Source organism: Natrix helvetica (genome assembly GCF_964273705.1).
Source record: "Natrix helvetica genome assembly, chromosome: 3".
Classification (NCBI taxonomy): Eukaryota; Metazoa; Chordata; class Lepidosauria; order Squamata; family Natricidae; genus Natrix; species Natrix helvetica.
Window position 1 is genome coordinate 6,627,296 of NC_138549.1, and position 13,633 is coordinate 6,640,928.

At 40.9% G+C, this 13,633-nt stretch overlaps 1 protein-coding gene across 1 annotated transcript in view; it reads right to left on the bottom strand.

Annotated features, from left to right (window-relative positions):
* Positions 1-13,633, bottom strand: part of DIAPH3 (diaphanous related formin 3) — a 119,647-nt gene that overhangs the window by 55,018 nt on the left and 50,996 nt on the right. Inside the window, exons 23-27 of the mRNA XM_081948702.1 lie at positions 13,069-13,194; positions 6,846-7,009; positions 5,942-6,077; positions 1,744-1,839; positions 1,021-1,080 (exon numbers count right to left, since the gene is read on the bottom strand). Of these exons, the coding sequence (XP_081804828.1) occupies positions 1,021-1,080; positions 1,744-1,839; positions 5,942-6,077; positions 6,846-7,009; positions 13,069-13,194 (582 nt within the window). The remainder of the gene's footprint in view (positions 1-1,020; positions 1,081-1,743; positions 1,840-5,941; positions 6,078-6,845; positions 7,010-13,068; positions 13,195-13,633) is intronic.

Here is a 13,633-nt window from a genome sequence, read left to right on the forward strand (position 1 = left end):
GCCGAAGGACAGAAAGAGGGAGTGTGACCTTCCTCCCATATTCAGGCATACCAGGGGTTGTAACACAAATATATACTTATTTCCCTGGCTCAACTGATAAGGAGGCGATCCTGTGGCTTAGTGGCTAAGACTCCTGCCTGAGATATATAACAGCACAGGTTCAAATCCCAGTAAGGGTATGGCTAGCTGATGAGAGCTAATTAGCTCGAAATAGATCTATACTAGTCTCCCTTTATTTATTTATCAGTACAAATACAACACAAATATAAAAAGGCAACATTAAAAATAAAAATATGGTTTTCTGCCTGCATAGTCTTCTGTGATAAGCCGAAGAACAGAAAGAGGGAGTAGTGACCTTCTTCCCATATTTAGTCATACCAGGGGTTGTAACACAAATACATACTTACTTACATACATACATACATACATACATACATACATACATACATACATACATATCCTGGTCTTGTTGTATTCGGGTCTTTTCTCATGTAAGATTGAGATTGTCTTGGTAATGTTTCAGCGAGGTCTCACTTGCCATCTTCAGGCTGGGTTTTGGTGTGTGTGTGTGTGTGTGTGTATTGTGTTCCAAATTCAACAGCTAGCTGCATTTATAATTTATGTCCATGTATATTATTATAAGTTTAAACTTTTGAGATTGATAACTGAAGAATGGAACAAAACAATAGTTTAAAGTAACACATCGCATTGCCTCATCTAACACGTTAAGAAAGTCCGTTGATCAATTGTATCCATTTTCTTGTTCTCGTGTCAACGCTCCACATCAATGTATCTATTTTCATAAAATCACAATCTTGTTTCAGAAATGAAATTCCTGAATTAAGAGTGTTCCTATGCAAATCAACGTGAGTTTTAGAAAAAGAGAATGGAAGTGGGACAACTAATTCTCATGCTTTATTATACCAATCTAGACAGAGGCAAACCAAGCAAGATCATTGTTGCTGACGGAGGTACAAAGCAATAGATACACAGGATAAGAAAATGTGATTTATGAATTACCGTGGTTACAAGGTTTCAAAACAGGTGCTGTAGAAGTAGAGTTGAAATTCTGGGGTTCATCTGCAAATTAAAAAAAAAAAGATAAACTATAGATTTCGAAAGGTTTTCTTTAATGTAACTTTATACGCAAACCTATTTCTTTGTTAATCTTGTTATACATTAAATCACTGTCAGGAAATTTCTCCTCAGTTCTAGGTTGCTTCTCTCCTTGATTAGTTTCCACCCATTGCTTCTTCCTTGGAGATATGGGAGGGAGGGAGAAAGAAAGAGAAAGAGAGGAGAGGGGGGAGGGAGAGGGAGATAAGGGTGGAGAAAGAGAGAGATGAGAGGGAGAGAGATGGGTAGAGAGAGAAGAGAAGGAGGGAGAGAGGGAGAAAGAGAGGTGAGAGAGAGATGAGAGGGAGAGAGAGGGAGATGAAGAGAGATAGATAAGAAGAGAAGGAGGGAGGGAGAAAGAGAGGGGAGAGAGATGGGAGAGGAAGGGAGAGAAAGAAAGAGATGAGAAGGAGGGAGGGGCAAAAGAGAGAGATGGGAGAGGGAAAGAAAGAGAGACATACCGTTTCCCATAGAGAAGAAAACATGAAAACTACAAAACCTAGGTAGGCATGGCTGGGGGGGTTCATGTGACTCGGTGGGAGTGAGTGACATCAAGTTGGCCACGCCCACCCGGGTTTTGTGCCTCCCGGTATTTTGCTTTCTGAAAAGAGAGATAAAATTATTTACTTTTAAACCTTGGTGCTCGCTTCCTTCGATCGCGGAAAGCTGCCCCGGACTGAAGCGCCTCCAGCAGACTATCCATAACTCCGGTCTCGTCTTTCTCTGTGAAAAGAAATGGAGGGAATTCCTTGTTTTCTGGGTTACCACAGTAATGTCAAAGGATTTTAGAGGAATATAGGAAACGCTCCGTCAGTGAAAGCCCAACCGATCCAAATTCAGAGAAAACCGTTAATTTACTCATCCATCAAATTTTTCAAGGAATGAGATCGTGTTTGCCTGCAGCAGATTTAACTTAGTTTGATTTAAGTGCACAAACAACGCATCCTAAAAGAAGAGGCAACAAGAATTTTTAAGTGTCATGCGCCTTCGTCCTTGCGCTGCTGCTTTCTTCTTAAAGCTTTGGATGAAAACCGGATACTGTCCTCACATAGACATTCTCTTGAAGGAAATGTATCTGTGAGGCTACAATCTGAAGTGCTGACACTCATCCTTTGCAAAAGCTACATTAAGCTCCTCTCCTTCTGCCTTTCTTTAATAGATAAAAAGAGTGGATAGATCTCTAGTGCTTCCACTCTAGACCTGTAAATTATTACGCTGAACTTTTATATTCTTTTTTTCCCCTAAAGTAACGTTGCAATGAAAAGGAATTTTTTCCCCAAGACTGCTAGACACCAAGCAATCATTTCTCATATACTGTAATTCTAAAGGACCTTATAAAGCCACTTACAGCCTCAAAAGCAGCTGAAAAACTGCGTGCCTATAATATCCCCTTGGCAATAATTTCCATCTGTAACCAGAGTAATTTAAAAAAAAATCTGCATGTATACACTGCTTGTTAAATAGTTGATAAATTATGTCTTTGGTTTCTTAAACACAATGCTAATACTTCTGGGTCAGAAGCACTGAAGTGTTTCCGAGGGGAAAGGATTTGTCGGTAACATCACCAATGGCCGGGGGATAGGGCGTATCTGTGGAATGTGAGTACCTGTTTTTGAATCACTGGGTTGGTGGGAGCTGGAGCTTGTGATGGGAACTCAACCTGCCCCGCGACAGCAACAGATTTCGAACACAAGGCTGCCAATTGTCAGCCCAGCGTTCTAACCTCTTAAACACAGTGTGTTCATTATATTTTTTTAAAATGATTAGGTAAAGGTAAAAGTCTCCCTCGTACATAAATGCTAATCGTTCCCGACTCTAGGGGGTGGTGCTCATCTCCGTTTCAAAGCCGAAGAGCCAGAGCTGTCCGAAGACGTCTCCGTGGTCATGTGGCCGGCATGACTCAACATCAAAGGTGCACGGAATGCTGTTAGCTTCCCACTAAAGGTGGTTCTTATTTTTCTACTTGCATTTTTTACCTGCTTTCAAACTGCTAGGTTGGCAGAAGCTGGGATAAGGAACGGAAGCTCACTCCATTATGCAGCACTAAGGATTCGAACCTAAGGATTCGAACTGCCAACCTTTCTGATCAACAAGCTCAGCGTCTTAGCCACTGAGCTAAAGCTACCTTAGTTTTAACCAAAAGGGAGTTGAAAAGAGAATAGGATTAATATCACAAGGTTAAATGTTTCGGCCATTTATGTATTAGAATATAAAAGTTATAACTACAGCTCTGTGGCTTAACTATTCCTGTGACTTACACAGAGAAAGAGATCTGAAAAAATCTGGGAGTTTATTTGCTTATTATTAAATGTATTGGACGTCTTCTTACCTCAAGATAATTCTGTGATATGGTAAGAGTTACAGTATATGATATTTGCTTTTCTTAAGCCAGGGTTGGGTAGAAGTCAACAAGTTAAGTTTGCAATCTGGATCAGCGGAAAGGTGTCAGAAAATACAAGTAGGCGTAGTTAATCTAAAAACTGTACAACTGAGCAGAAGTCCGCCAACTGTCAAAAGACCTTCGGGTGGCCGATTTGCAACACTGAGACTCCGTAAAAGAATTTCGAACTTTTAAAACTCCTGACTTTAAAAAATAATTACTGAGGTTTCTAATTGCTATCTGAGCCTAATTCAAGGTTCTTCTTGGGGTGAAGAAAGCAAGACTCGTTTGAGGCTCAAATTGTCTGCAGGATTGTCTACTCCGTTGCGTAACCTTAAATTCTCCAGCTTTCGTTTGTAGATGCCAACCCTTAGGCTGACGACCAAGGGCAAATTTCCGCTTTTTCCACCGATCAATTCCACTTCACTGTGGAATTGATTGCCCAGGGGCACTTCAGGTGGGGTCCTAAACCTACTTCGTTGCCTCGGGCCATCAGATGCAATGGTTTTGTTTCTATTTGTTATTCTTTTCCTTGTCGTGGCATACAAGTTTTATTGTAAACACCAATGGAAGAGTGGGTTGAAGAACATATAAATTCTGGATATGATAAATAAACTACAGGCAGGACACTTGTATCGATTTAAATAATTAGCAGGCATCGTAACGAATAGGGTTGACTCTCATGCCAAGCCAGATCTAAATTGGGCAGCTTTGTCATTCATCACCAGTACTCTGTATCTCATCTGGCCACAACCTGGCAGCTGGCATTTCCTTGCCAATTACCCACATACCCACTTGAAGTTCCTAATTGCTTTACTCCAAATCAGGAACCCATCCTGTCGACAACCCTCAGGCTGCATTAAAAATTGAGCGCTATTGATATGGGAAATTATTTCTGAAGTCAAAAAGAAAAGAAAAAAAAAGCTTTTTACAGTGATGCATAATCACCGGGAAACTCTCTCTGGGCAGCTGAACATTTTGTAGGCACATCAAGCACTACAGAAGCTGGATAATCGAGCCCTAGGATACAATTTCTCCAGGCAATACAGCTGCTTTATATCGCCAAATAAAATAAATAAATAAATAAAAGCAGAAATACGCGCGACTCTCCATTCACAGATAGGAGAATAAGAAATAACGTTCGGAATGTTAACTGCAATGGTGGACTTCAAAAACACACATGCTGAAAAATGAAAATAAAAGAATGTGCACTTCTTGGCACCCTAACATTGTTGTAGAAGCCAAGAGGCACTCGTAACATTAACACAATCGCAGTGGGCTTACTGTTGTGCAACCTATTATTTTTTCTCCCTAACAGTGCATTTTTAACAGATCTTGTCATGAGAGCCATCAAGCAGCCTACACTGGCAATCAGCACAGAAAGCTCAGGCTATCAATCTTATTAGACTTGTAGGATTCCAACCTGCCTCCTGGAGAAACCTTAAACCAGAGCTCCTATTGAGTTGAGATTTGAGTTGAGATTCCGCTAGATAGCTAGATGTCGCGTCCCATCTTTTTTGACAGGTGTTTTTCTCCCGTTTTCAATTCTGGTGTTAGGTGGATCAAAGCAACTGTTTTACAGAGTTGTCGGGTTTTTAAGTTACCCATACCCTGGCAGCCCATCTGCTCCTCATTGTTAGCGCATTTTTCGCAGTAAAAGACGCACCTTTTTCCTCCCCAAAAAGAGGGTGAAAATCTGGTTGTGTCTTATACAGTGAATGCAGCATTATTGGCCTCCCAAAATCCTGCCCCCTTTGCAAGAATGGGACGTGCAAAGGATTTGGGAAGCCTGCAAAGTGCTCCTGGGGGTTGTGGAGGACAAAAAAGAGGGAAAAACAGGTCGCTTTTTGCTCATTTTTACCCCTCCCCCCAGTCCCCAGGAGCACTCTATAAGCCTCCCAAACCTCTACATGCCTTTTTTTTATACAAAAACGAGACCTGCAGAGGGTTTGGGAGGCCTGCAGAGTGCAAAAATGTTTTTTTTTTAATTTACCTCTTCAAAATCATGATACGTCTTATACTCCAATGAGTCTTATAGTCTGAAAAATACGATAGTTTTTTGCCACTTCACTTTCTCCTTGAGAGAGCGAGAGCAAGCCAGCACAAAGGAAGACATTAATCAGGAGGAAACAGGAATCAGCGCCTTCAAAAGAAACCAATTTTTGCAATCCCGTTTCCAGTTACGAGTAGGATGACATGCGACGGGTTGTTTCTTGCCCAGAAGCGAGAAAGAGTTAACTGCGGATACACGTCCTCACTCATTAAATCGACGTTTGTCTAAAAATGGTTACAATTTGAGGACGAGAAAAATAGGAAAAGAATATAGAGGGGATCAATCAGACCTAAACGCAGCAGGGAATTTTAAGTAAATCGCTTTTCTGCCTTAGCAACCCAAAAGGTGCTCTCAGTGCCATCTGGAAGTAATCAGGTTGCTGACCACGTTACCTGTTTTAATGTCAAGCAGGTGCTTTTTCTTCTGTTGTTTTTCTAATTTTTCCTTTTCTGCTTTCTCTTGAGCTATTCTAGCACGCCTCTGTTTTTCTTCCATTTCTTTCCTTCTCATATTATCCTTTGCTGCTTCCTAGAGAAAAAAAAAATACATTATCGAATATTAAGACGAAACCCAGAGAAAAGGACAAAAAGAGATGAAAATAAAGCATAATTAAATATATCAGTTTAACAGGATTACTTGCTAAGTACCCAAATGATTAGAACTAAATACTATTCAGGGGCAAAAATCAGGGGTGCGATTCAAAAAGCTTTAGCCACCAGTTCTCTCCCTGGTTACTGGGTGGGCGTGGTCATGGTGGGCGTGCCTACTCAGCCTTCTGCACAACAGCAAGGGAGGGGGGAGTTTTCGCCCTCCCCAGGCTCCGGGGGCTTTCCTCAAGTCCCTGGGAGGGTGAAAACAACCTCCCGCAGCCGGAAACGGGCACATTTCCGGACTTACTGGAGGCCCAGTTTTCACCATCCACAGGCTCCAGAGACTTTCCTCGAGCCTCCAGGAGGGCAAAAAATGGCCTCCTCAGGGCTCCAGAGGCCGGAAATGGACCCATTTCCAGACTTCTGGGAGGCTCGTTTTTCGTCCTCCCAGAGCCTCCAAGTGAGCCCTGCTCTTACCTGGCCTCCAAAAAGGGTCGCGTGGAGACTCCTGGGAGAGGCGGGGCCAGCCAGTACTTGCAACTACCGTTTCGACAAATCAGATGTAAAATTAGAATCCAGTTCGCCTGAGCTGACTGAATCCCCTCCCTGGCAAAGATGGGAAATAAAGCCAACCAGGGATAATAACAGAAGGACTTTGGCCCTTGCTATTCCTGCGCAGTGTATCGTTTTGTTATGCACGCCTTACCGCGAACATCGTTTTGAAGTTGCTCAAGTCAGTGAGGAATTCTTCTACCGAGATTTTCTTTAAATCGATGGCATAATATTCCATGACATCCCGGTACAGATTTTCCATGCTTTTGTGTATGGTAGAAAGTTGCTTGAACTGTTCTTTCGCTTGGACGAGAAAGCTGTGCTCGGCTTGTTAAAGTTATATTCAGAGTAGAGCGGTATTAATATAAACCAAGACGGTGGATTTTTCAAAAGCCTAGCTAAGACTATTCACAAAGTACTAAGAGGGGCAGCGTGGAGAAACAGAGTATAACATATAACCTAATTTTTTTTCCCCTTCTTGCAACAATAGCATTCCTCTCGCGATAGACTGGCGTTTTATATCTTTTTAGAAAAGATTTCTCATAGGAAACCAATGCAATCAGCAATTAGGCATTCTGGCAACTTTTTAAGGGCTTTATAAAATTATGGGGAAAAATGGTTTGATACTAAACTTATCCAAATATGATTCTTTATTATAATGCTTGTGGTTTAGATTAGGGGTTACCAACCATTCGGACCTCAAGGACCACTAAATTCATAATTTTAAATTCCACAGACCACTAATATGATCTGCCTAATGACCAGCTGGGTGGGCATGGCTAGTTAGTCATGTGACTGGGTGGGCGTGGCCAACTCAATGTCACTCACGTCAAGGGGCGCCTCGCCAGCCTCTACTTACCCCTCCCTTCCCAACCACTCCTCGCCTGGCCGCCCAGAGTCCTTAAGGCCCCAACAGGGAGCAGTTGTCGGAGCTAAGCAGCCACCATGACAAAGAGTTGGCAAAATAGATGGCTCAGTTCAAATTGGATCTGACCGAGAAGGAGGCTCAGTAGAAGCACCTCACTGAGGACTACGAGCATAGACTTTCCAAGCAATGGGAAGACCTGCAGGAGTGCAAGGCCAGGTACTGGCACCTGGAGGCTCAGCAGGCTGAGATGGTCAGCCAGTTCCAGGCCATGATGCAGTCCCACTGGAACAAGCCACATACATTGGCTCTTTGCCACTAACGGCACTTCCCTCCAGCCTTCACTCAAAGCCCCACACCAGGAGACCGAAGCAGATCTCAAGTCAGAATTTCTTTCCCTCTCCAACCCATACAAAAAGACCCCGAAGGGGAAGACTCTTTGCAACAACACAAATGTTCACTGAATGTATCCGTCTCAGGGGCCGTAGTTTGAGGACCCCTGATTTAGGGCAATATAAAAAATGCAAATAATTTTTCTGCAGACCACCAAAATTTTCTCATGGACCCCCAGTGGGTGACTGCTGGTTTAGATTTCTACTAAATATTATAATCCATACGAACCTATTACCTAGTGCAGCAGGGAGATTTTGTTGTAGGTAAGTCTTTTTTTTTTTTAAAAAAAAGCAAGCTTTAACCAGTAAAGTCTTTTTTAAAAAAAGGAGCATCAAAATAATCGCAAATAAATATCGACTGTGCAACAATCCATCAGGCATCTTAAATCTTACTAGAGGTCTCCCTGCCTTGGTGTTAGATTTCAAAATGTTGCAACATTGCTGGTCAGATAAAAAGCCTTATCGGAAAGTAGGAAATCTTCTTAGAATGGTTGATTGTCTAGGGAATGCTGATAGAAGGGACACCGTAAGATTTTGATGAAGTGTTGTGTGAATCATTTGTCCCAGATAAACTAGCCCAGATGCACGGGTGAAGAATATGCATTTTCACACCAACTGCTGTCAGTAGTTTGTCAAAGCCAGCCGAGGTTTCATCAAGGCTTAAAATTCTGGGAATGGTTTTTATATACAATTAGGGGGGAATCTAAGTATGCAAATCATTTATCTGCTTGTTAGTTGCAAGTGCTTAATACTTTTTTTCTTACGCGAGTATACGGTGCCAAATCATTGCACAGAATTTACCAAGTTTATGATTGCATAAAACACTTCTATTTTATGTTCCATGGCAGCATTGTAGGCTTCTTGTCTCTACAAAAGGGCATTAAAAAATAAAATTGATAAAAATAAAATAAAAATGGTTTAAGACTGTTTGGCTTTATTTTTATATTTCAGTTCCCGGCATCCAATGTTTTACAAATTCTAGATTAAATATCAAGCTAAGAAATCAAGGAAAGGTCTAGCTGTTAATGATGCAATGTTTCTAAACTTTTGCTAAATATAAATCTTCATTTTGAGACCATTTATTGCAACCTTGCTGGCAATTGGATGCACTGTATTACAGAAATCTCTCCCCTTACATACACTCACACACACACACAAACATCATTGCCTTCAAATAGGGAAAGTGGAGATAGGCCTGAAGATGAATCATTGCTAGTAATTAATTAGGATTTAGTTAGTTCACGATAGCTCTCCTCTATCCTCTTCTCATTTTTCTTCCATCCTTTTTTCCCCTTTCCTCCATTATTAGGTAGAAGGGAGGAATTCACGTGAATAAAAGTATGAGACTGGTTTGTGTCTAAGAAAGAGAGGTTGAGAATAAATCCTAAGAAGGAGGAAGCGAAATATAACACACAATGTACCATTCTGGTCATAAAATCAATATTCAATTCAAAATGGATTTGCTATATTTAAAAAGGCCCTTCAAAATATGAAACAAGACATGCAGGCCAAAGAAAAGATAATGAGGGGACATCAAAGTATTTTTCTCTCTCTCTTTCTGTTTCTTTTTATTTAAAATACTTTGTAAATCATATTTAAGGGTAACTTCATAAAATGTTTCTCAAATACTTCATCTTTTGTTTTACTTACCATTTAAATCCAGCATGAGTTAGCAAAAGAGGTAAAGTTTGAGAGCCCTGGAGAGAATGGAATTGCTATATACGTATCCATTTAAAAGGAGGTTGTAAGTAAAATTATTAATAAGAAAGATGATTATTGGGAGGGGAAAGTATAAAATTAAATAATTTAGGAAGGCAAATGTGGTAACAGGAGATATATTACATTGTAATGTTAAAATAAGAATAAATGTATATAGAGAGTTTGGTGATAAGCTATAACTATTATGATACTAAAAAAATTGTGCTCAGACGACACATTAATGAATGAATGATGAAATGTTTGTTTTAAAAGGAAACTTTAAAAAAAAAAATTACCAAAAAAAAAAATTGAGAGCCCTTTTGATGGCTCTGACTCTTGCCATCCAAATATGACAAGACTTTTTATCAGCCAAATTTGATGAGGCAACATTTGTGGGGCTGCCATAGAGGAGAGGGGTGGGATCGATCTATTCTCCAAAACACCAGAGGGCAGGGTTAGACACTTGTTCAAGAGAGATCCAACCACAATTGCTGTCAGTGAGTAAAATTAACCAGTGGAACAGAAGTTGCCTCCAGAAGTTGTGGGTGCTCCATAACTGGAGATTTTTAAGATATTGGACAGCACAGCCATTTGTCGGGAATCGTACGGGGTCTCCTGCTTGAGCAGGGAGTTGGACTAGAAGACCTCCAAGGTCCCTTCCAACTCTGCTATTCTGTTATACTCTGATGTCACTCAGATTTCCTTTCCCATGATGCTTGCATGGAACTAAGGGTTGATTTCTCCAACATGTCCATCTAGAGCAGAGGTGTCAAACTCAAGGCCCACGGGCCAGACGCGGCCCATAGGGTGTTTAGATCTGGCACTAAGGGCCACCCTGGAAAAAGCAAAGAACCGGGGCCACAGTGTCTCGGCCAGCAAAAACGGCACTTGGGCGGGCATCGTACAACCACCCACCCACCCCGGTCTGTTTTTGCTGGTAGAGGGTTGCAGGAAGGAAGGAAGGAAGGAAGCAGAAGGATGGGAGGGAGGGAAGGAAGGATTATGAAAGTGAGGGAGTGTCTGAGTGAAGTCCTGCCTTAGCTCTTGGCCACCACAGGGGCCTCCAACACGACTGATGTCGAGCTGGCCACGCCCACCCTGGCCACAGCCCCCAAGGTCAAACACTACCCTCAATGAAATCAGGTTTGACACCTCTGATCTAGAGCAAACCAAATGCCACCAAAAAAAAAAAGCAGAGCTGTAAAATAAACAGGCCTGCAAAAACCTAAAACACCGTTAGATGGCAGCAGAGAGAACTCGGAACCTCTTTGATGCCATCCACTGGGCTTGCAAACCTACAACAGATGTAAGATAAACACAAGAGTGTGGGGCGTTAAGATCTTAACTGAGTTGCCTATAGAATAAAAGCTTAGGCTGTATGAAAAGCCTTCACAACATTTTAAGAACCATTAGCCTGCCTTTTTAATATTTCTGAGGGTGGCTATTTTCAACTGAGCGGTTCAAAAAAATTATGTTTTCCAACCATAACAAGAACAGTCGCTAGGCAGCTTCTTCAAGCTATGCGGTCTTGGAAGAAATGTTCATCTGGGTTCAGTTCCACATGGGGAAAAGAACACTGGAAACATGGAGGCTACTTGGAAAGATGGTTTAATGGTGGGTGAGATCACATGCCTTGGAGCTCCTGGGTGAAAAGGGAAGAGATGCTGAGAGTCCCTGGATTTTATATACCCTCTCTGGGTTTTGAACTTTCAGGGACACAGGAAGAATATCCTAATATCCTAATATTCTCCTCGACTAATAAGTTCAAGTAATAAATAATAATAAATAATAAATAATATCCTGATTGGTTGTTGTCAGAGGTCAGCTAGCTTTGTAGGTTGTCTGTGTGCTAGGTTTGGTTGAAACCTGGTGGCTGGTGCAACTTGGTGCAATGAAGAGCAATGAAATGGGTCTGTCTGAAGGGGGTAGATCTTTGTTATGAAGAATAGACTGGCTCAGGCCTTAATGGCTCATTGACAAAGGCTATTAAGAGTGAGACTATTTCCTGTCTAAAAACACGTTTCTCCATTTCTCATCCAGGGAAATGTAATATTCTGCCTTTTTAATATTTCCTAGGATATTTTCATTTTTCTAGTAGAGGGGTGGGTGCTAACTTCCTTCAGCGGGATCATCCAACATTTGCATCAAATACACCGTTTTTCCTGTACACATTTTTTTTTTAATTAGCAAGCACACAGACATTACCAGCAACAAATGTAATTCCACTGTTCCCCAATTATTCTCTGTCTACAGGGAATGTTAACAGGAGGAGCTATTACATTTTAACAGTGTTTAAAGATCAAACCATCTGTTTAAGTGTCGCTTGTGGGATTTAGCTTAGAGTGCTTATGCATTTTTTGTGAAAATTTCCAGTAACATTTTGTTTTATAAGCTTACAACGTATGCATGGCTCTCTTACACAAACATGCCACATTCGGAAATATGTCCTAATGCTTCATCTAGTAACAAAGAGCTATCAACAGCTTGCAATACTATCAGTTTTGCAAGGTGGGGAATTGCCCATCATATACAACTGTCTCTTTAAAAGGAAACCAAAAGAATATTTCTCATTCTGTTCCATGGATGTGGTGCTATTCTACATAACAACGATCTATCTCCTTCAGGCAGAACTATAGTAGGAATTGCCCAAAGCCCTTTCATAACATCATCACCCAGTAAAGCTCAACCAAGCTTGGGACTCAAAACACAACCTAAGAAGTTACCCCTGCATGGCCCCATGGGAGTCTGACAACCAATCAGAACACAAGCTCGAATTCAAAAGCCCAGAGAGGGCATAAAACCCAAGACATCCTCAGCATCTCTTCCCTTTTTGCCCAGGACCTCAAACCTATGTGGTCCTGTCCACCATTAAACCATCTTTCCAAACAGTTTCCATGTTTCCAGTGTCTTTTTCCCCACTTGGAACTGAACCCAGATGGGCATTTCTTCCAACAGGTGGATCAACCAAAACATGACACTTTATCTGCTTTATCTGTGTCGTTACAGGTTGTTCCCTCCACACAGTGGGGACACAGGACTTCCTTTCTAGGTAAGAAGCAAAACCAAAACAGGACATATTAAAGGAACCTAGCAGAAGAACGATTATAGTAGAGTAGTGTATATATCAAGCAATACATTATTTTAAATACTCTTCAAATAATTTGGGAAATTAATCAAGTGTTATTTGTATAAAACACTAACCAGGCATAGCTTAGAGAGAATTCAGAATGGGTTAACTGAACACGTATGTCTCAATGGACAGTTCTCCTTCAATTCTAAAAATGTGGTAGGGTTTAGATTATCTGTAACTTAAAACAGTCAAAGCTAGTGTCATCAAAACTGAGGATGTGGAATACACAGTAAACTTAAAATATATTCTGAAAACAAAAGTACATCAGTTATTTGACAACAACAAAAGGATATGGACATTTTCGTCACAAATTTGTCATGAGGGTCTTCGGGCTGAGGAAAGGTCTCCAAATCCTTCCCAAGTTGTTTGACCTGCCCTTCCATCTGCTTTAGGCTCTTTTCCAAGCTCTCCGCTGAAACTAAACACACGAGACCCACAAAGGGGCATCTTTAATTATTAATAATTTTTTAATGGACGGGATACCCAGAAACTACTCCAGTTTCACAGCATAAACAGGTTACTTTAGACAAAATAAGATAACGCAGGCATTTGCTGTTTCAAGAAATGAAAACTTTTTTTTGTGGCCAATGTAGGATGAAAAGCATTCCTCGTGGAAATTAAAGATTGAAAGACAGTAAGAATCCTATCCATGGAATTCATTCTAAAAAGAAAAAAAAATTCTAAAGAGATCCTATGTCTAAAAAATTCTTTATAACCTGAAAATGTATTATTATTTCCAGTACGTTTAATATAACCAATAACATACATTTGGCTAGAGGTCCTGACTTCATGTACCCCAATAATCTGATCTTCAATCACTGAACTTTTTCAAATCTCACAGTTGCCCTTTTAGTTCC